The 23132-nt window shown below is 45.6% G+C and overlaps 1 protein-coding gene across 3 annotated transcripts in view; it reads left to right on the forward strand.

Annotated features, from left to right (window-relative positions):
* Positions 1–23132, forward strand: part of lama5 (laminin, alpha 5) — a 297320-nt gene that overhangs the window by 222992 nt on the left and 51196 nt on the right. For 2 of the 3 annotated variants that reach the window (XM_078236713.1, XM_078236712.1), the window contains exons 45-58: positions 1553–1767; positions 5541–5641; positions 7660–7840; positions 10106–10249; positions 10335–10486; positions 11137–11247; positions 11336–11447; positions 12807–12974; positions 14798–14994; positions 16131–16247; positions 17015–17169; positions 18462–18603; positions 21584–21686; positions 21777–21893. In XM_078236713.1, the coding sequence (XP_078092839.1) occupies positions 1553–1767; positions 5541–5641; positions 7660–7840; positions 10106–10249; positions 10335–10486; positions 11137–11247; positions 11336–11447; positions 12807–12974; positions 14798–14994; positions 16131–16247; positions 17015–17169; positions 18462–18603; positions 21584–21686; positions 21777–21893 (2015 nt within the window). The remainder of the gene's footprint in view (positions 1–1552; positions 1768–5540; positions 5642–7659; positions 7841–10105; positions 10250–10334; positions 10487–11136; positions 11248–11335; positions 11448–12806; positions 12975–14797; positions 14995–16130; positions 16248–17014; positions 17170–18461; positions 18604–21583; positions 21687–21776; positions 21894–23132) is intronic. The other variant, XM_078236714.1, reaches the window with a different exon arrangement.

Genomic DNA, 23132 nt, shown 5'->3' on the forward strand with positions numbered 1-23132 from the left:
TCTGAGCAGAATTTTAAAATGTTACTTAGGAATGGTGCTTATCATTTATGTGAGGGATAGCTGAATCTTTTGACAGAATAGGAAACCTCTTTCTGGCCACCTTCTTTTGAGAGACAGAGTAGTCAGTTGGAACAGTAAGTGCAAAATGTGCCGCAGCAGAACTACACACTGCTGTGTTATTTTTTGCATTAGACCTTTGATTCCAGCTTTTTTAAAATCAAGTTCACCTTTCACCATCTGCCATGGTGGGATTTGAACCCAGGTCCCCAGAGCATTACCTGTGTCTCTGGATTATTAGTCCAGTGACAATACTGCTATGCCACCTCCTCCTTGGAAGTCAAATCGCATGGGCAATAAACTGCGAAAGTAGATCTTTGTCATTTTTAGCCGCAGTTATATCAGGCCCAGATTACTGTGTAGAGTTTTGGTTTCATTACCTAAAGAAGGTCATGCTTGCATTGGAGACGATTCAGTGAAGGTTCACTAGATTGATACCTGGAATGAGAGGGCTCTCTCATGAGGAGAGATTAATTGGAAGGGTCCTAAGGGTACTATATTGTTCTTAGAAGAAAAAGAAGTGATCTTACTGGAACATAGGAGATACTTGAGAGCTTGATGGTGTCAATGCGGAGAGGCTGTTTCTGGAGTCCAGAACCAGGGGACCTGGTCTCCGGGTTAGGAGTCAGCCATTTAGAACTGAGATTAGGATAACTTTCTTCACGTTGGTATTGTTTACTCCAGAGGGTTCCAGGTGACCAGTTGATGAGTACATTCAAGACTGAAATTGATTGATTTTTGGGCACTAACGGAATCGAGCGATGTGGAGGATAGGATGGGAAAGTGGATTTAATGTCCAAGTTTGGCCATGATCTTATCAAATAGGGGAGCAGGCGTGATGGGCCCCTGAATGGCCTATTTCTTGTGGTTTTTTAAAACACTCCAATGTTTAAGGGTATTTTGATGCCTGCTAGATGAGAGAAAAAAAGACTCAAGAACTTTGGTCTGAGTGCAGAGCAAATCCAAGCCAGTAGATGTAAGTGATTATTGAAGAAACAGTCGGTGGTATCAGGTATCTGCAGCTGTGGAATAGCCAGTGAAACTGCAAAGAACTGTTACTTTACAGGTTACTGTAGTGAGTCGTTTGCACCTGTGGAAGTTGACCCTTGTAATGTCCCTGATTTTTACGGTTCGAACTTACTCAGCAGAGTTATCAAACTGAGTGTCCTCTTGCCGTGAATCAGACTGTTCTGCCCCAAGTCATCCTCCGATTGATGCCTGTATTGAACCCCACAACATTTCCCAAATTCTCAAATACCATGGCCGGAATTCTCCGAACTCGCCCCGTGCCTGGGATTATCCTGCCCTGGTGCTGTGAACGGAGATTTGGCTGAGCATCAAATTCCCCGTTCCCGCTGGCAGTGGGAGCAGGGGTGGGCAAGACCGGAAAATTTCAGCCCTTGTTCTTATGTCAGTGAAACTTGGGCAGCGTGTTTGTAATTGGGTTTTTTTTTTCTGATTTGGTCTATTAATGACTTTCTCCTTTCTTGTGAAGGTGTGCCCCAGGTTACTATGGAAACCCAATGGTGCTGGGAAGCCAGTGTCAACCATGCAACTGCAACAGCAACACGGATTCTAATATGTTGTTCAGCAATTGCGACTCACTGACTGGGGTTTGCCTGGACTGCATGCATAACACTGCTGGGCCTCATTGTGAACTCTGCGCACCAGGTTTCTATGGAGATGCGGTGACGGCTAAAAATTGTGCCTGTAAGTTATATTTACCAATATACACACATGTGCAGAGTTTGAATTCTTTAACCAGATGATTATTTTTTAACGTTTAACATAAAAGGAAAACGCTGTCAGTTCTTTGAGTTGCGAGTAATATCTGGCGAGGAAAGATTAATTAACTGGGTGCAAATCAAAAACAAATCATTTTCTACAGAGAGCAAAAGGAACATCTGTCATTGAACAGGCAACCTCCCTCTGTGTGGCAGAGATCCCGCCAGACTGCCTTAGAATCATAGAATTCCTACAGTGCAGAAAGAAGCCATTCGGCCCATCGACCTGCACTGACAACAATCCCACCCAGGCCCTATCCCTGTAATCCCATGTATTTACCCTAGCTACTCCCCCTGGCACTAAAGGGCAATTCAGCATGGACAATCCACCTAACACGCACATCTCTGGACTGTGGGAGGAAGCCGGAGCACCCGGAAGAAACCCACGCAGGGAGAACACAGACAGTGACCCAAGCCAGGAATTGAACCCAGGTCCCTGGTGCTGTGAGGCAGCAGTGCTCACCACTGTGCCACCGCACCTTTCGTAATGAGCCACTGTCCAGGATGTTGGGTTGGGATCAGGGTGATTGGCTGAAGACCCGCCCCAACCCATCTCTAATGGAAAGTTCAGGATAAAGATTGCATGTCATAAAATGACATGTTAGCTCGCATAGACTCTCACTACCAAGTGTAACTGCTTCGAAAAATCATGATCCATTCGATGGGCCAAATGGCCTCCTTCTGCACTGTAGTGATTATATATATGACTGCATGCAACTTAATTCCATTGTTTCTTACATGTCCACAAAAGAAGACTGCATCAGCCCTTCTTGGGCAGCACGGTGGCACAGTGGTTAGCACTGCTGCCTCACAGCACCAGGGACCTAGGTTCGATTCCCGACTTGGGTCACTGTCTGTGCGAGTCTGCACGTTCTCCCCGTGTCTGCGTGGGTTTCCTCCGGGTGCTCTGGTTTCCTTCCACAGACCAAAGATGTGCGGGTTAGGTGGATTGACAATGTTAAAGTGCCCCTCAGTGTCAGGTGGACTAGCTTGGATAAATACATGGGGTTATGGGGATGGGACCTGGGTTGGATTGTGATCGGTGCAGACTCGATGGGCCGAATGTCCTCCTTTTGCACTGTCGGATTCTACGAATGTTCACATCTGCTCAGTTAGTTGGCATTAGAACATCTTGCCTTCAGAACTGGTAATGTCTTAAGCAGGGCTGTAGTTCTGTAGCCCTGGAAGCCCCTTTCACAAACTAAGGACACACGAACTAGTGCAACAAACGCGCAGCCCACATATTGAGCTACAGCCATGGTTCTGCCTCTTGGCATCAGTCAGCCCCACTTGGCCTAGTTTTTCTGGCTCCTCTAGTTTCAGATTTTCAGTCCAAATTGAGAAAGCTCTCCAGTGTCAAATCAGAGTCAATTTTAAAAACAATCGCTTTTCACGCCATTACATATTCAGATCCTCAGTGACTGACTGTTTTTGAATTTCAAGTCAGACTAATGTAATATAAATCAGGTGAGTGGAAAGTCATTTTGGGAGATTACCACTGTTTAACAAGACCTTTATTTTCATGCTGGACTTTTAACTATTTTCAATCGAATGCACTTCACTCCTTTGTACGGTTCATGTGGATCAAACAGTTAATACTTCCTTGCCTTCAAATCCACACAAGCTCTCAAAAAACATTATCAGAGCTGTACGTCAAGGCTGTGCTGATAGGGAATCAGCTTCTGCTGTGTATCAGTAACTCAATCCAGACCCATGGCTGATATCAGTCTTGTGCTCTGGGAGAAAGTTGATGAAGAAAGGACAAAGAAAATTACAGCACAGGAACAGGTCCTTCGGCCCTCCAAGCCTGCACCGACCATGCTGCCCGTCTGAACTAAAACCCCCTACCCTTCTGGAGACCTTATCCCCCTATTCCCATCCTATTCATGTATTTGTCCTGACGCCCCTTAAAAGTCACTATCATATCTGCTTCCACTACCTCGCCAGGCACCCACCACCCTCTGTGTAAAAAAAACTTGCCTCGTACATCTCCTTTAAACTTTGCCCCCTCGCACCTTTAAACCTTTGCCCCCTCGTAATTGACTCTTCCACCCTGGGAGAAAGCTTCTGACTATCGACTCTGTCCACGCCTCTCATTATCTTGTAGACTTCTATTAACCTCCTTCGTTCCAGTGAGAACTCAACCCTCAACCTCCATCGCTCCAGTGAGAATGAACCAAGTTTCTCCAACCTCTCCTCATAGCTAATGCCTGCCATACCATCCTACTCATGTATTTTACTCATTTTCTTTTCCTGACTGTGTGTTGCATCAGTTAGTGTGTCCTTACTTTGTGACAGGCGCTTCTTTTCCTGACTGTGCAATCATTCTTTCAACACATCATTTGTTGCGGGACTATACAATAGTTTCTGTAATTTTCAGGAGTTTGATGATTTTGCCCTGTGGAATTGCTAGCCAATGGCATGCAGCCAATCGTTGAGACATGGGAGCAGGAGCTGACCATTCAGCCCATCGGACCTGTTCCGTCACTCAGTTAGATCATAGCTAATCTATATCCCAATTCTGCTCCATTCCCTTGAAACGGCTACTCCAAAAAAAACACTTATTAGTATTGGGAAATTTTAATTGATCCAGCGATCACAGTCTTTTGGCAAACTGAGTGCCAAATTTCCATTTCTCTTCATGTAACACTCCTCATCACTAGCTCTTATGAAGCTGGGGACATTTCCTAAGTTAAAGGCATGATATAAATATAATTTATTGCCGATTATAAGTTATACAATATTATTATGCTCTTTGTTCTTCTATAGATCGAAAGAAAGAAAAGCGAGATTATTTCATTTTATATTGTGCCTTTTTAAAATTCATTCACAGGATGTGGGCGTCACTGGCTGGGCCAGCATTTATTGCCCATCCTTAACTGCCCTCCATTTCAGAGGCAGTTGCGAGTCAACCACATTGCTGTGGCTCTGGAGTCACATGTAGGCCAGACTGGGTAAAGATGGCAGATTTCCTTCCCTAAAGAACATGAGTGAACCAGACGGGTTTTTACGACAATTGACAATGTTTTTTTCATGGTCATCAGATTCCAGATTTTTATTGAATTCAAATTCCACCATCTGCTGTAGTGGGATTCGAACCCGGGTTCCCAGAACATTACCCTGTGTCTCTGGATTACTAATCCAGCGACAGTACCACTAAACCATTGCCTCCCCTTTCTATCCCAAAGTCCTTTGCGGTCAATGAATAACTTCTGGAATGCCACCATTGAATTTTGTAGGCCAAATATAGGAACCAATCTGTCCACAGCAAGGCCCGATAGATGAGTACTTAACCTGTTTGTGATGGTGTCGAATGAGGGAATAAACATTGGCCAGGGCATTGGAAAAATTTCCCAACTCTTCTTCAACTAATGTCTTAGGATCTTCACCCCCTGTCTTGGAGGGTAGATGACATTAAATGTGTCAGCCAGAGTTATGTGCCCAAGTCTGGAGTAACTTGAACCCAACGATTTCTGACTCAAGCAATCACACCATGACTAACTCAGTGAGCACAAATCAGAATTTAATCTATTGTCAATCCAGGATCAGTTGTACAGGGTGAGTTTAACGTTCCATACTTTGGAATATAAGCGTCTTAAATCTAAGTTCATGACTTGTTATGGCTTCTTAATATTTCAAGGGTTAATTATAAAATTGGTAATTTTTTCACTTATCATCTTTTATTTTATAAATTTGCAGCATGTAATTGTTCACCCTGTGGCACAGAATCATGTGATGACAGAACTGGAGAGTGTCAATGCCAACCTGGTGTGACAGGAGCGCACTGTGACCGCTGTGAGGTAAGTGTACTGTTCATTAGTTCTGTTTAGACATTGCACGTCTAACTCATATGAGTTAGTAACTCTGACTGAATTCTCTGAATAAATCACACCTAAAAGCAGTGGTTTCTTCAATACTTTATTCTTTCAAAATGTTTGCCAGTTTGTTAAGTGCAGTGTGTGTTTGAGGGCAGGTTGGAGGACATGGGAATTAGGAGCAGAAGGAGGCAAATTCAGCCTTTCGAGCCTGCTCCCCCATTCAATCATGTCAGTCAGGAGGGATTAGTGGGTAAAATGTGTCGGGATATGGGGGTAGGGCCTGGGTGAGATTGTGGTCGGTGCAGTCTCGATGGGCCCAATGTCCTCTTTCTGCACTGTAGGGTTTCTATGGTTTCTATGGTCATGGCTGATCTCTCCCTGGTTTCAAATCCACCTCCCCACCTGTTCCCCATATCCCCTTTATCCCTTTTTTAAATTAGAAACATAGAAACCCTACAGTGCAGAAGGAGGCCATTCGGCCCATCGAGTCTGCACCGACCACAATCCCACCCAGGCCCTCCCCCCACATATTTTACCCGCTAATCCCTCTAACCTACGCATCCCAGGACTCTAAGGGACAATTTTTAACCTGGCCAATCAACCTAACCCGCACATCTTTGGACTGTGGGAGGAAACCGGAGCACCTGGAGGAAACCCACGCAGACACGAGGAGAATGTGCAAACTCCACACAGACAGTGACCCGAGCCGGGAATCGAACCCGGGACCCTGGAGCTGTGAAGCAGCAGTGCTAACCACTGTGCTACCGTGCCGCCCCATTAGAAATATATCTACCACCTCCTTGAAACTATTCAACGTTTCAGATTCCAGGACGATATTCCCTCGAGGCTGTCCAGCAGTGCAGCAATCGGAATCTACTGCACAGTTCAGCAAATAGACTGGATGTTCCCTTTATGACATGCATATGCACGGCCATGCGTTGGTCTTAAGGGGACTGTATAGTCCCAGAAGCAGGCCATGCACAACAAAGAAAAACTGAAGGGAACATTGGTGGAGGAGGTGAAAGGCTTTCCCTCCTGTCCCGATGATACAAACTAGTCTCCAGGGAACAAAGAGTCAATGACTGGTATCAAGATTGGATTTTGGCAAATTCTCAGTTCATCATCCTGGTAGTCACACAATGCAATGGTAATAAAATTTTTACTAATCATGGCAGTCAATCTCTGATAAATTAGTCTACACAGTAAGAAGTTTAACAACACCAGGTTAAAGTCCAACAGGTTTATTTGGTAGTAAAAGCCACACAAGCTTTCGGAGCTGCAAGCCCCTTCTTCAGGTGAGTGGGAATTCTGTTCACAAACAGAGCATATAAAGACACAACCTCAATTTACATGAATAATGGTTGGAATGCGAATACTTACAACTAATCAAGTCTTTAAGAAACAAAACAATGTGAGTGGAGAGAGCATCAAGTTAGGCTAAAAAGATGTGTATTGTCTCCAGACAAGACAGCCAGTATTTGTAACACACTATTTGTAACCCCCACAGAGTTTCACTGGCTGTCTTGTCTGGAGACAATACACATCTTTTTAGCCTGTCTTGATGCTCTCTCCACTCACATTGTTTTGTTTCTTAAAGACTTGATTAGTTGTAAGTATTCGCATTCCAACCATTATTCATGTAAATTGAGGTTGTGTCTTTATATGCTCTGTTTGTGAACAGAATTCCCACTCACCTGAAGAAGGGGCTTGCAGCTCCGAAAGCTTGTGTGGCTTTTGCTACCAAATAAACCTGTTGGACTTTAACCTGGTGTTGTTAAACTTCTTACTGTGTTTACCCCAGTCCAACGCCGGCATCTCCACATCAAAATTAGTCTACAACAGACCCAGGCATGACACAAAGAAATCTTGTTGGTGGAGGGCTTTGGGAACCATATCAGGGTGGGGGGAAATGTGAGAGAGTGCTTGGGTGACTTGCTCACACTTACCTTTTGAAGGGGAATATCTGGCTTCCTATTTCTCATGCGTGTCTCTCTGTCTAGACTGGATATTATGGATACGACAGCTGCGCTGGTTGCCGGAGATGTTCCTGTGGCGTTGCTTCTCAGAGCGAAATCTGTGACTCTCAAAATGGCCAGTGCCCATGCTGGCCTGGCGTGACTGGACTCCAGTGTCAGCACTGTGCTCCTGGGTACTGGAGCTATGGCTCAACTGGCTGCCGAAGTAAGTGGCATAGTCAGAGGAGATTGGGGAAATCCAACACTTCATCCATTCACACTTTATATTGGCATCCACAGCAGTGCGTAAATCAGATAGACTTTTAAACTGAGATTAACTGCACTTCACTCATTCCCGACAGAACAGGGGCATTCATCACCATGGTTTTTGCTTTCCCTTGCAACCTACATTTTTGCAAACCCAAACTTAGAGTCATAGAATCGAATCATAGAATCCCTAAAGTGCAGAAGGAGGCCATTCAGCCCATCAAGCCTGCACTAACAACAGTCTCATCCAGGCCCTATCCCCGCAACCCCATGTATTTACCCTACTAATCCCCCTAATACTAACGGGCAATTTAGCATGGCCAATCCACAAGGGACAATTTAGCATGGCCAATCCACCTAACCCACACATCTTTTGGACTGCGTGAGGAAGCCGGAGCACCCGGAAGAAACCTAAGCAGACACGGGGAGAATGTGCAAACTCCACGCAGTCACCCGAGGGACCCTGGTGGGGCAGCAGTGCGAGGCAGCAGTGCTACCCACTGCGCCACCGTGCTGCCCTTGATTTAGCTTATCTATTCTTCTACTCACTTCAAAAGTCTTGGGCCCCTGCTGACTTTCCTTAATTTAAGTAAAAGGATCCCGTTAGATTTTCTCCGCTAACTCACATTCTAAGGACGGTATCAAGCCTGCGTACAAGCCAAGGACAGAATGGTTACTGTGCACTGACAGCTTGCACAAGTTGAGGGGAGCAATTGCAGTTGGCGAGGGTGTTGTCTGAATGCTTTATATATATTAGTATATTAATATACTAGCATGATGGTTAGCACTGCTGCCTCACAGCACCAAGGTGCCGGGTTCAATTCCGGCCTCGGGTGACTGTGTGAAGTTTGCACATTCTGCCTGTGTCTGCCTGGGTTTCCTCCCACACTCCAAAGATGTGCAAATTAGGTGGATTGGCCATGCTGAATTGTCCCTCATTGTCTCAAGATATGCAGGTTAGTGGGATTAGTGGGCCTTGGAAAGACGCTTTGTCGCTGCAGACTTGAGGGCTGAATGGCCTCCTTCTGCACGGTAGGGATCCTATGAAATTGCTGTTTCTCTATCTTAATGAAAGTACCAATTAGTAAACAGCGATGAATGGTATTTTCTATCCGAGGGAAAGAAAGCACTGCCGTATTGTTTTATTTTGCTTTATGTTTGCTGTTTAAAGAAATTGGCCATGAGTTTGTGTGCCCAGCCACTGTTAAGCGCAAAGGGTGACACGGACACAAGATCTCGCAAGACTCAGAAAATGAGAATCTCGCTGGCAAGATCTCATTTCCCGATATTTCCCTGCTCCTTATCAGTGACGTAAGGAGGTTCTCGCCCAGGAAGAGTGGGGACCTCATCTCCATACATCTTCCTGGCCATATCACCGCCCCACCCTCACTCCCCACGCCCTCCCACCCCTAACCCCCCTTTGGAATTCCCCCGTCAATGAAGCGACGTTACAAAGAACTCCAGGGATCCTGCCAGAGGTGCACAGGAAAGGGAGAGGAACATATCTGAGGCAATGTCCCCCGGCATGCTGGCACTGCGAGGGGTGGGGAGCTCGGGGAGAGGTTCCCTTAATATTGGATATCAGGGTACCCTTTAAAAAAGGGTGACACAATCTCGGGATTCCCAGCTCCTGGCTTTTTCTAGCTCCACCTCCTCAGTGATGGCGTGAGCCACTCCTCCAGTATTTTATATCCCATAAGTGTTTACAAAATGGCAGGTTAAGCTGGCAGTGTGGCCAGCAAGCTGCACACCATTCTTCTCGCCTGATAAAAGCCAGAAAATACCGCCAATCGTGTACCCAAAGAATAAACAGAGAAACGGTACAAAGAATTATAGAATCCCTGTAGTGCAGAAGGAGGCCTATTTGGCCCATCGAGTCTGTGAACCGACCACAATCTCACCTGGGCCCCATAACCCCATGCATTTACCTTACCTAGTCCCCCTGACACTAAGGGGCAATTTAGCATGGCCAATCAACCTAACCCGCACATCTTTGGACTGTGGGAGGAAACCGGAGCACCCGGAGGAAGCCCATGCAGACACTGGGAGAACGTGCAGACTCCCCACAGGCAGTGACCCAAGCTGGGAATCGAACCCAGGTCCTTGGCGCTCTGAGGCAGCAGTGCTAATCACGGTGCCTCCGTGCTGCCCCGACAAGCTACAAGCTGGTGACAGGAATTGAACTTGTTGCCGTTGTTGCTTACATTTGTTTTTTTCTCTTTAGGATGTGATTGCAATGGGGGTTCCTGTAACCCTCGGACTGGGGATTGCATGTGTAACAATGGTTTGGGAGGCAGACAGTGTGACACCTGTTTACAGACGCACGAGGTCCCGGTCGTTGACAATCTGGATTCTATGAAGTGTGAGCGTGAGTAGTTGGGCAAATTTTCTAAAAACTAGACACATTTTGTGTTGCATTCAGTGAGTAAAATGTCACCGTGCGATCTTTCCAGCTTGTGACAGTTGTGTGGTGGTGCTTTTGGAAGATCTTAACAAGACAGCTGCATTGCTGTCTGAAGTCAGGAACCAGCTCTCGAACCTGACTGCTAGTTCCGTCGCGTGGACTCGAATGAACACTCTGAACAACAGCATTGGACAGCTGGCGGTTAGTAACAGTGACCTGTGGTATTATTGCCTTTCTCTCATGCAAGCGAGTTGCACAGCTTAGCGTCTTTATAAGGAGACCCGATATGAAGAAATCTTTCACACTGCTCCCAACTTTCTGGTGGGTCGAGGGTCTTGGGCTTGCTCATCTGAGGACCCCCTCCTTTTCATTTTAACTAGAAAACCCATCTGGTTAACTAAATATCCTTTAGGGAAGGAAATCTGCCGTCCTTACCTGGTCTGGCCTACATGTGACCACACAGCATTGTGGTTGACTCTCAACTGCCCTCCAAGGGCAACTAGGGATGGGCAATAAATGCCAGTCCAACGCTGGCATCTCCACACAATAAATGCCGGCCAGCCAGCGATGCCCCATGTCCCATAAATGAATTTTTTAAAAACCTGCTCCTCCCCTTCAATCCTCGACAGCAACAGCAAGGAACTGAGTCCTTTATAGGCTATTGCTTAGCAATGATTAATACTGATGTTGCTCCCATTTGCTAACCAGCGTCCATCACTGGACATGATATTCTTGTGAGATTTCTGCATTGATAAAGATCCATTTAGGAAGCTTTGTGTTACGCTGACTGCTGCATTGATGCTGTTTTGTTGCTTTTAACCCATGAGTATCGTGCGCTGCTATTTCTTCAGGACGAGCTAGGCAGATACCGCGGATCGCAGGATCAAACGAAAGATCACACTGATGAGCTGGAGACTGACAGCATGAATCTCGCACAAGACCTGGACGCGTACAAAGAAAAGGCAAGTCATCTTCTTGGAACAGTTCTTTAGTTACAACCTCTTCTATTAAAGACACGGTTCACTGACCCCTTCCCACCTTCCCATCCAGGTCACCATGATAAACAAGAAGGCGATGGAACTGGGAGAAAGCGTTGAGGGAACCCACCAGCATGCTGCTGGCTTGCTTAGTAATGTCACGGACCTCAAAAGGCGCATTTTAGGTAAACCGCTTTGCTTCATTTGAAATGTTATCGTGGTTCTGGAAGCTGCTGACGTTTTTCACACCTGAAGCATATCTGAATTTAGGTGGACACTTGCAATGCTGCGGCATCCAAGGCTACGTACCAAGTGGGGAAAATGGGATTAGAATAAATATGTGTTTGGTAGCCAGCACAGACTCAATAGGCCAGAGGGCCATTTTCTGTGCTGTAAGATTCTATGACTATAAGTGATGCAAAAATATGAATATTAGCACTCTGTCGGCCATTACAAAGCATTTTCTCCCCTTGGAGCAAGGCCCATCTTTCAGTAAACTCAATAGGGGAGTCTGGACTTTGGAACTGTGTCTCTGCCCATTGTCCAGTGGCATTTGTATCAAGCCTAATTGCCCTTATTATTTATTAAGCGTATTAATAAAATCCTGGCCTTTAAACATGTGGAGAAATTCACTGTCCCCCACTTGCAGTGAGAAGCCAGGCTTGAAGGAAGCCTGGATCAGAAAACAGATACCACAGCATTGTCACCCCCTCAGAGATTGCAGGATCAGGTCTCAGGTCAGAGGTGTCGTCTTTCTGATGAGCCAGTGAACCAAGACACAGTTGACAGATCCCATGACATTAATTAAAGAAGAGCAGGGGGTGTTCTCCTGGCTGTCACCTGTGCGTCAGCCAGCACCACATTCATCTCATTGCCATGTGTAGCTATCAACCATTGTGTTTGCCTTCCAAGCAACTCTCTGCATTTTGGAAGTGAAAGTGTGTGACTGGAATGTTACGGCCGTTCACGCCAGCAGGATTTTCCCATGCCGCTGCAGTGAATGGAGATTTGGCTTGTCGCCAAATTCTCTGACCTCAACGCAGTGGGAGTGGGGAGCGTGAACAGCCGGTAAGATTGTGCCCTTTGGATGTCCTGAGGACGTGACAGATGTTATGAAATGCAAGTTCTTTCTTTATCATCATCTTCCAAATGCTGAATAACCTGGGAGAAGGTTCCCTCAGGTAGTCGTGAGCAGCTGAAAGCTTCACACTTGTTTGTGAACATTTCCCACATTCAGAATTTCTTAGAATATTTTTGTAACATTTTTGCAACTTCACAAGCAAGTCATGAAACTTATTTCCAATGCTGTTCAACGTGATGACTATCCCTGCCGCACATTTCCGCGATTCTTTGATTTTATTCCTTAAAACAGCCTCTTAGTTGACTGCTTTGACTAAGTTGCCATGTGTAATAGGCTGGAATCGCATTCAGATTCATTCCTCCAGAGACCTTGGCCTCACTGCATTCTTCTCCACGCTGGTTGGAGTTGAATTCTTGTGACAGGGAATAAAGGGTACTGAATCCCCCTCAATGTTTTCATTCAGATCTGATTGACCAGATGAACAAGACGCAGTTGGACACCAGCATGCCGTCAACGGACGAGTTTGTAGAAAAGTTTACGGAGGTGGAGAAGTTATTGAGAGAAATGAGAGACCGAGATTTCAGCAGTCAGCAGGGTATGGCTGAGAAAGAGGAAGACGAAGCAAAGAAACGTGAGTAGAACAGACATCTACGGCAGGGAGCTCCCATTAGCAAAGTTAATGCCTGACTGTTCAATATGCTTATTTCCTCGATCTGCTCATTTTATGCCAATGTTAAACCATTGCTTTTAATGTACTAATACCTGTGTAAAATATCAGGAATGTAATGTGGACTCATCAATTGTTTGTGTAGGAACTTCGAAGTGAATGAGAGAACAAAAATTCCAATTGACAATCACATGCCAGACAGCTCTGTCAGTGGAATTGAGTGGGTGATCCAGTAAATTATGAAACATACAACGTGATAATCAGTACCCTAAAACGATAGCATTAGTGGAAAATTACACACGATTGGCTGGTAGGAGGAAAGAAGTGCCAAATAATCACTTCTGATTTTTATGATATTCTTTGTGACGTCATAGTCCTCAACAAATAAGAGCAAATTTTGCTTGGAATAGCGTTGCTCACTGAATATTTGGCTTCAATCTGCAGTTCTGAGTAATGACTTCCTTTCGTGTCATTCGGTCATGTTACCGTATGTCTCCCTCCGTGCCATATGACAGCTCTCGCTTTCAACATCCACTTGGGTCAAGCATCAAGTGTACGTCTCCCATCGGAGGAGGAGGAGATAATGCTGGGGCTTTTATATTTTTGTTAGAACCTTTTCTAGTGAAATGTCCCTGCTTCCCCTCAGCATTCCTCTGCACTCTGTTAGTGGAAAGTCATGATGTGGAGATGCCGGCGTTGGACTGGGGTGGGCACAGTGAGAAGTCTCACATCACCAGGTTAAAGTCCCAACAGGTTTATTTGGAATCAGGAGCTTTTGGAGGGCTGCTCCTTCATCAGGTGAGTGATGAAGGAGCAACACTCCGAAAGCTCGTGATTCCAAATAAACCTGTTGGACTTTAACCTGGTGTTGTGAGACTTCTTACTGTGGAAAGTCAGGAGGAGTAATAGCACTGACATTCAGTTCTTCAAAATCCTCCCTCAGGAAGACAGACTATTTAATTGATTATTTATTCTGTCAAGAGCCATGTGACAAAGGGAAGCAATGTTGGCCATATTATGTGGACCAGTGCTTTTAAACTCCAGAGAGCTATACCAATGGATGCTCATGTACACACCCAAACATCTGCCAACACAAGTCAAGATAGCAAGGAGAAATTTGTTTTTTTTTAAAGGAAGTACTGTCCACCAATAGATTAGATAGTTTAAGTTTATTTATTAGTGTCGCAAGTAGGCTTACTTGTGACACTAATAAATAAACCCTCTGGTGAGGGTTGATCACATTTGGGTGTTAGGAAGTTGGCAACACCTGCAGGGAAAGTCCTAAGCAAATTTGTCACACTCAACTGGGTTTCCAGAGCTTTGGATTATTATTCAGTTAAAGCAAGCTCAAGACATGTTTAAAGTTTATTTATTAATGTCACAAGGCTTACATTAACACTGCAATGAAGTTACTGTGAAAATCCCCTAGTCGTCACACTCCGGCGCCTGTTCGGGTACACTGAGGGAGAATTTAGCGTGGCCAATGCACCTAACCAGCACGTCTTTCGGACTGTGGGTGGAAACCAGAGCACCCGGAGGAAACCCACGCAGACACGGGGAGAACTCCGTGCAGACAATGACCCAAGCCGGGAATCGAACTGGGGTCCCTGGCGCTGTTTGACCCAAGCCGGGAATCGAACTGGGGTCCCTGGCGCTGTTTGACCCAAGCCGGGAATCGAACTGGGGTCCCTGGCGCTGTGAGGCAGCAGTGCTAACCACTGTGTACTTGAGCTCTGGAAGTATTGGACCAAGCTAGTTTTGTAACCTGCTTTCTTCTGCTGTTTTAGTGCTCAGACGTGTCAAGGAGCAGCTGGGAAAACCCTTACAAGATATGAAGGATTTTATTGAGACCATTAGTGAGAAGCTGCTGAAGCATCATTCTGACATGATGGATCTGAGAGATGCTCTCAATGAAGCAGTTAATAAAACTGGACAAGCCAATGAAAATAACCAGATCAATGAGCTTTTGCTGGCAGAGAGCAAGGTAAGATGTTGTGCAGTTGTTCCTCCAATTTCTCCACATTTTTAGGCTCATTTGACCAGTTGGCACTTTGAGAAGGATTGAGTGCTGAATTTTTTTTAATGTGTTCTTTCATGGGATGTGGGCATCAGTGGCAAGGCCAGAAATTGTTACCCATCCCTGTTTTGCCCTTGAATAGAGGGTAGTTGAGAGTTAACCATATTGCTGTGGGTCTGGACTCACATGTAGGCCAGACCAGATAATGATGGCAGATTTCCTTCCCTAAAGGACATCAATGTGCTCCCTGTTTGTTGAATGACTTTCTGAAGTACAGTTGGTGTTATATGGATAAAATCATTAGTCAATCTGTACAATAAGATCCCACTAAAGATAAAGAACATCAATGAATCATTGGATTCATTGTGTTCAAATGGGTTTTACAAAGTTCGACAATAGGATCAAGCACCATTGCTAACTATATATTCCACATTTATTAACTGAATTTAAATTCAGCTACCATGGTGGGATTTGAACCCATGTCCCTAGACCATTAACCTGGGCCAATGGGTTACTAGTCCAGTGATATTGTCACTACACCACCTTCTTCCCAAATGCTCTACTTTCTCCAGTAAATGGTACAGTTGACCTGTGTATCAAAGGCCAGAATTTCTTCAAGTTTCAACTTTGTAAGGTGTCAGAAATGCTTCTTCAGGGCGGCACCGTGACACAGTGGTTAGCACTGCTGCCTCACAGCGCCAGGGACCCAGGTTCGATTCCAGGCTTGGGTCACTGTCTGTGTGGAATCTGCACGTTCTCCCCATGTCTGCATGGGGTTTCCTCCGGGTGCTCCGGTTTCCTCCAAAGATGTGCAGGTTAGGTGGATTAATTGGCCATGCTAAATTGCCCCTTAGTGCCAGGGGGACTAGCTAGGGTAAATGCATGGGGTTATGGGGATAGGGCCTGGGTGGAATTGTGGTCAGTGCAGACTCGATGTGCCAAATGGCCTCCTTCTGCACTTTAGGATTCAATGATTCTTCCCATGTTATGGTTTAAGTCACAATATGATCCGCAAGCGTTGTAATGGAGTGCGGGTTCATTCTGCCTCCTGTTTAAAAAGAAAGCTGCTTTCATTAGTCACTGGAATCTCAATTTGCTCGCAGCAAAGAATTGAAGAATTGGAGAAGCAGCACAAGCAAGTGATGGAAGTGTTGAAGATGGCAAATGATTCCTTAGCGCAGGTTTCAGACCTCCACCGGATGTTGGACATTGCAAAGGAGGTGAGGGGACTTGCAATATTTACCAAATCACAGTGAATTTATTCAGCTCAATCGCCATTGGTCTGAGGCACCACACCGTAACACGCACCAAACACTTAGAATGTGCCTCAGTTTCCCCCATTACAATAGCAGACTGATTTATCTTTAATGTTCGTTATTTAGCCAACCTTATCATCCCCCGGCATATTTTTCCCTTCTCCAAAATGTTGAGGTACAGATGCATGGGTGCTGTTGCTTTCTAGTAGCTCACCAACTGTTCTTAATGTGGGAGTAGGTATTGGGAGACAACAGGGTGTGTTGACCATGCAGAATCTTGATGCCTTATCACCTGTCCACTTTCTACAAGTGACTGGAAAACAGTCAGGGGCAGGAACTCTGACTGAATATTCCATTCCAACTTCTATCTACCGAGCTATTCAAATCAAGGTGGCGACTTCTTACGAGCTGTTCCCAGCATACCCTCTAATTCTATCTTTTACTCTTGTTTTATGCTCTTAAAACGGAACTTTAACTCTCTTAAAATCTCTAATAACACTCTGATCTTTCTCTATGACTGTAGCACCATATTCTGCACCCTCTCCTTCCCTTCTTTCCTGTGTACTCTATGAACAGTATGTTTTGTCTGTACAGCGCGCAAGAAACAATACTTCTCACTGTATCCCAATACATGTGACAATAACAAGTTAAATCGAAGTTGGTTTCTTTAAAGTTGAAATTAGGACTACATTAGCAGGAGCAGTGTTTAATTTTGCTTTCTCGGTAACCAGGAATATGAGAGATTGGCTGCAATGTTGGATGGAGCCAGGATGCCCCTCATTGAAAAAGTGAAGAAATTCTCACCTGCAAGCAGCAAAATACCAATTATTGAGCGTGCCGAGGAACATGCACAGTTCCTGGATGAGCTTGCCAGGAATCTGTCCAGGTAAATTCATTCCGAAATAGATGAAAATGTATCAGTTCTCGCGGCCAGTCTGTGGCTTTGCTTGGATCATTGTAAGGCAAAGCCATTCTTGCCCACTCTGCAGAGAGGCTGTTTTCCTATTATGCTTTTGCCATTTCTGACTGGCTCACCCATCTATAGTTGGATCTACTGGTGAGGGTAGGTGCTCAACCTCCTGCCAGGGTTAAAACTGGCATGGCCCATCGGGTGCCCATTTTATAAACTGCCCTGTTTTCAATGTGGGTATTCTGCTAAATCTGCCCTACACCCGGCGGCACTTAGATTCATAGAAGGTTTACAGCATTTGGCCCAACTTGGCCATGCTGCCCTTTTTTTTTAAACCACTAAGCTAATCCCAATTGCCCGTGTTTGGCCCATATCCCTCTATACCCATCTTACCCATGTAACTGTCTAAATGCTTTTTAAAAGACAAAATTGTACCCGCCTCTACTGCTACCTCTGGCAGCTCCTTCCAGATACTCCCCACCCTCTGTATGAAAAAATTGCTCCCCTCTCACCTTAAACCTATGTCCTCTAGTTTTTAGACTCCCCTACCTTTGGGAAAAGATGTTGACTATCTAGCTGATCTGTGCCCTTCATTATTTTATAGACCTCTATAAGATCACCCCTCAGCTTCCTACGCTCCAGAGAAAAAAGTCCCAGTCTATCCAACCTCTCCTTGTAACTCAAACCATCAAGTCCCGGTAGCATCCTAGTAAATCTTTTCTGCACTTTTTCTAGTTTAATAATATCCTTTCTGTAACCCTATCTGCTAAAACTATTCCATGGTTTTCCAAATACTAGCTTGTACAAATTCCAAAACATTCCTTCGTAAACTTGTTTGTTGATTTACAACAGATGAAGCGAATGCTGTAACTTAGTGAGCTCCGAGGGAGTGGAGGACATTGTGAATGAAGATGTTGCTGTATTTTGCCTCTTAGTTACCTACCTGTGTTGAACATTTTCCCAACTTAAATTTCTATTTGGTGGCAGTTTGATTTTGGAAAAAACACAAAGCCAGCATTCCAGGGTAAGGTGCATTGGCCACGCTTAAAAAAAAAATTCTCCCTCGGTGTTACCCGAACAGGCACCGGAGTGTGGCGACTTTGGGGATTTTCACAGTAACTTCATTGCAGTGTTAATGTAAGCCTAATTGTGACACTAATAAATTTTTTTAAAAGTTACTCTGTTAGCAGCATGGGCAATTCCATATTTAGAGAGCTCAGAGATGTTCTTTAGCACTGAGATAACTCTCCCCCTGTGTCCTTTAACAGGGCAATCAAAGACACAAACCAAGGTGGATTTATTCAGCGAGCTATAAATGCTTCCAATGCGTACGCGGGTATTATTGAGGCGGTGGAGAGAGCCCAAGTCGCAGCAAAGGAGGCCAATGACGCAGCTATGAAGGCTTTAAAGGTAAATAGAAGATTTCAGATGGGGTGGAGGGTTGGAATATTGTCCTATTTTAACAGTGGGGGAATGACATTACTGGGGTGGCTGTGGCCCAGAAAATAGTGTTGAGGTGCTTATGCTCTGGCCATCTTGGGCAGGGTGTTGAGGAATACCACTTGTACCACACAAATCAGAGCTCTGTGAAGTTTATGGCATCGCCATTAGAATCTTGACGTTGAAGTGGGTGGATGGGAACCAATCTCACTCTTGCCCTTTTTGTAGCGAGCAAGGAGTGTCCCAATCAATGATTTTTTAAAAACCTCCCCGGAGGCCACTCTCCAAGCAGCCCAGGAAAACGTGAAGTCAGGCGCAATGCTGCCATTGGTCTGAGCACATCCGCCTCCCCAGGGTCACCTCCATGTGGGAGTCTCTCTGGCAGTTAATGTCCGGCTCTAGTTACCCGCTTACACTGCACCATCACTGCTGGGGTAGGTGTGATTGCAACACGGCAAATTTACCACACCAAATCCCATTGGAAAAGTAGCCACTTGTAATGGAAGTATAGTTCTCCCCGTGTCTGCGTGGGTTTCTCCGGGTGCTCTGGTTTCCTCCCACAGTCCGAAAGATGGGGGTTAGGTGGATTGGCCGTGTTAAACTCTCCCTCGGCGTCAGGGGGACTAGATAGGGTAAATGCATGGGGTTATGGGGATAGGGCCTGGGTGGGATTGCGGTCGGTGCAGACTCAATGGGCCGAATGGCCTTCTGCATTGTGATTCTATGATTCTGTGACGTCACCTGAAGATGACAGACATCTCATTCTGACTGAAAATCCACAGACTATCAACGAACAATATTTTGAAATGTTGCATACAGCATGCACACATCGAAGTGTTGCACTGATTCTCTGTATCATTTTTCTTGCTCCGCCTTCTGTTGACAATTCAACTGAAGCAAATAACACGTCCTCCTCCTCCTCAGAAAACATGCCTCCGCTTCCAAAATATGCAGACGTGTTTTCCACTGTGTCCGACGCGTACTGTTCCTGTCAGATGGAGAAACATAGGCCGTGATCTTGCTGCTTTGCCCTGCTGGCCACTGGATTGGCTGTGGAGCCCCACGGTAGCCGAGGGGGGTGGGGGGGGGCAGGTGGGGGGGGTGGCTGATCAGCCACGACGGCCGGCTATAGTTAGGGGAGGCAGTCACTGACGGATCTGTGTTCACAGAACACACAGATCTGAGCATGCACAATTGCGCCCTCTGCTGCTATCTGCCGGTTTTCAGTGATCTAGGCCCCACCCCCTCCCCCTGCTGGCGAGAAACAGGTTTGGCTTCCTTTTTATTTTTGACAAGCAAGATTCAATTTTTAACTTGCCCAAAAAACGGCACAACTTTCTTCCATTTTCACGCTCATTTGGCACTTAGAATCTTTTTGGTAAGATCACTGCCATAGGGATTTCAGCACAGTAAGAAACCTTTCACACTATCTGACCATGCCTGTTGAGAAAAAGCTGCCCAGCCTAACCTCAGTCCATAGCCCTGCTGGTTACAGCATCTCAAGTGCATATCCAAGTGTGTTTTAAATGTGACGAGGGTTCCTGCCTCTATTTCCCTTCCAGGCAGTGAGTTCCAGTCCCTCACCACCCTCTGGGTGAAAGATAATTTCTCCCCAACTCCCCTCTGATCTGTCTACTAATTACGTTAAAATCTATTCCTCACCCTTGTCAATGAGCTTTCTGGTAATGGAAATAAGTGAAGAGTTAATATAGAAAGTAGGAGTAGGCCATTCGGCCCTTCGCCTGCTCTGCCTTTCATTTTGATCATAGTTGATATGCTGATATCCTGATCCCTCCTTCCCCCCCACCCCCCCGCACCCCCCCATATCCCTTGATACCTTTAGCCCCGGGAGCTATATCTAATTTCTTCTTGAAATCACACAACGTTTTGGCCTCAACTACATTTTGTGGTCGTGATTCCACAGATTCACCACTCTCTGGGTGAAGAAATTTCTCCTCACTTTACTTCCAAAAGGTTTACCCCTTATCCTCAAACTATGAGGCAATTCTCCCAAAACGTTCTAAGTGCTGAATTTGCGAGAAAAATGGTGTAAATCATGATTGTTTTTTCAGTGGGAGTTCAGACTCGAATCTCCGACACTCCGTGCAATGCAGAGGTCACAATTGTGAATATCATTAAAAGCTCGGGGGAGGACGGGGCCTATTCACGCCAGAGTCTGACAGTTCCGGGCCTCTGCGCCTGTGCAGTGGCCCCGAACTCTCAGCCTCACGTTTGCTGGCCAGCTCGATCGTGGTCCCGGGCACGCTGGATATCCGGTGGTGGGAGTTGCCTGGATTGAGTGGCATGCCTTATGAGGATAGGCTGAGGGAGCTCGGTCTTTTCTCCTTGGAGAGACGTAGGATGAGAGGAGACCTAATAGAGGTGTACAAGATGTTGAGAGGCATAGATCGGGTGGACTCTCAGAGGCTTTTTCCCAGGGCGGAAATGTCTGCTACGAGAGGACACAGGTTTAAGGTGCTGGGGGGTAGGTACAGGGGAGATGTTAGGGGTAAGTTTTTCACACAGAGGGTGGTGGGCGAGTGGAATCGGCTGCCGTCAGTGGTGGTGGAGGCAAACTCAATAGGGTCTTTTAAGAGACTCCTGGATGAGTACACGGGACTTAATAGGATGGAGGGTTATAGGTAGGCCTAGAAGGTAGGGATATGTTTGGTACAACTTGTGGGGCCGAAGGGTCTGTTTTGTGCTGTAGTTTTTCTATGTTTCTATGCGTTGGGGAAACATGCGCAAACCCCGTGAATCGGTGCATGCGCGAATCTCCAGCCCGACCCACCAAAAAATTAGGAATGGGAGAATCATCGCCTATGGCTCCTTGTTCTGGACTTCCCAACCATTGGGAACATTCTTTCTGAATCCACCCTGTCTAATCCTGTTAGAATTTTATAAGTTTCTGTGAGATGATTTGAATATATTTTTATAAACTGCATTTCAGCAAGTAATGGATGAAGATTTGGCCCAACAAGCTGCTGACTTGAAGAAGGCAGGCACCCTGCTTGAGAAAGAAGCTAAAAAGGCTCAGAAGAAAGCTGAAGATGGTAAGTGACCATTGAGTACCCGGGACTGACGGGAGCTTTTTTCCTTTTGCTGATGTGAGCAAGTCAAATATTTTTGTTGTCTTGTCACAGAACTGAAGCCGAAACTGAAAGCATCAATGGAACGGCTACGTGATGCAATAGCCAAGAAGAAACAGCTCCTTAGTCAGCTAGCATCTATTCAGGATATGCTGAAAGACATTACGAGAGGTTTGTCATTATTTTGCTTTGAGTTTTTATCAGAGGTAAAATCAGTCAAATCAACCGTCCTTGTAACTGATTCATTCACTGTTCCCCATAGACCTTCCCCAAATGCACTATTTCCAACTTGTGCTCCAAAAACTTGCCATGCGCCTTGCCAAGCTGTTCCAGTACAGCTACAACACTGGCATCTACCCGGCAATGTGGAAAATTGCCCAGATATGTCTTGTCCACAAAAAGCAGGACAAATCCAACCTGGCCAATTATCGCCCAATCAGTCTACTCTCGATCATCAGTAAAGTGATGAAAAGTGTCACCAACAGCGCTATCAAATGGCACTTAAACAGCTAGAATCTACTCACTGACGCTAAATTTGGGTTCCGCTAGGGTCACTCAGCTTCTGACCTCATTGCTGCCTTGGTCCAAACATGGACAAAAGAGCTAAACTCAAAGCAGGTGAGGTGAGAGTGACTGCCCTAATATCAGGGAAGCATTTGACCGAGTATGGTATCAAGTAGCCCTAGGAAAACCGGAGTAGAGGGGAATCGGGAGAAAACTTTCCGCTGGTTGGAGTCATGCCTGGCACTAAGGAAAATAGTTGTGGTCGTTCAATCCAATTCCAGGACATCACTGCAGGAGATCTTCTGTGTAGTGCCCTTGGCCCAGCCATTTTCAGCTGCTTCATCAATGACCTTCCCTCCATCATATGGTCGAAGTGGGATAGTTCGCTGATGATTTCACAATGTTCAGCACCAGTTGAAACTCAGATATTGGAGCGATCTGTGTCCACATGCAGCAAGACCTGGACAATATCCAGGCTTGGGCTGGTAAGTAGCAAATAACATTTGTGCCACACAAATGCCAAGCAAATCTCTCACAAGAGAGAATTCAAACATTGCCATGAATCCCCCACTATCAACGTTCTGGAAAGTTACTGTTGACCAGAAACTGAACTGGACCAAGCATATAAATTCTGTGACAACAAGAGAAGGTCAGAAGATGGAAATTCTGCAGCAAGTAACTCACCCCCTGACTCCCCTAGCCTTCCATCTTATAGGAGTGTGATAGAATATTATTCCATTGCCTGGATGAGTGCAGTTCCAACAATGCCCAAAAAACTTGACATCATCCAGGGCAAAGCAGCTTGTTGATTGGCACCCCATCTACCGCCTTAAAAATTCCCTCCCTCCACCACTGATGCATAATGGCAGCAGTGTGTACCATCTGCAAGATGTCCTGTAGCAACTC

This window comes from Mustelus asterias, chromosome 20 (genome assembly GCF_964213995.1).
Source record: "Mustelus asterias chromosome 20, sMusAst1.hap1.1, whole genome shotgun sequence".
Taxonomy (NCBI): Eukaryota; Metazoa; Chordata; class Chondrichthyes; order Carcharhiniformes; family Triakidae; genus Mustelus; species Mustelus asterias.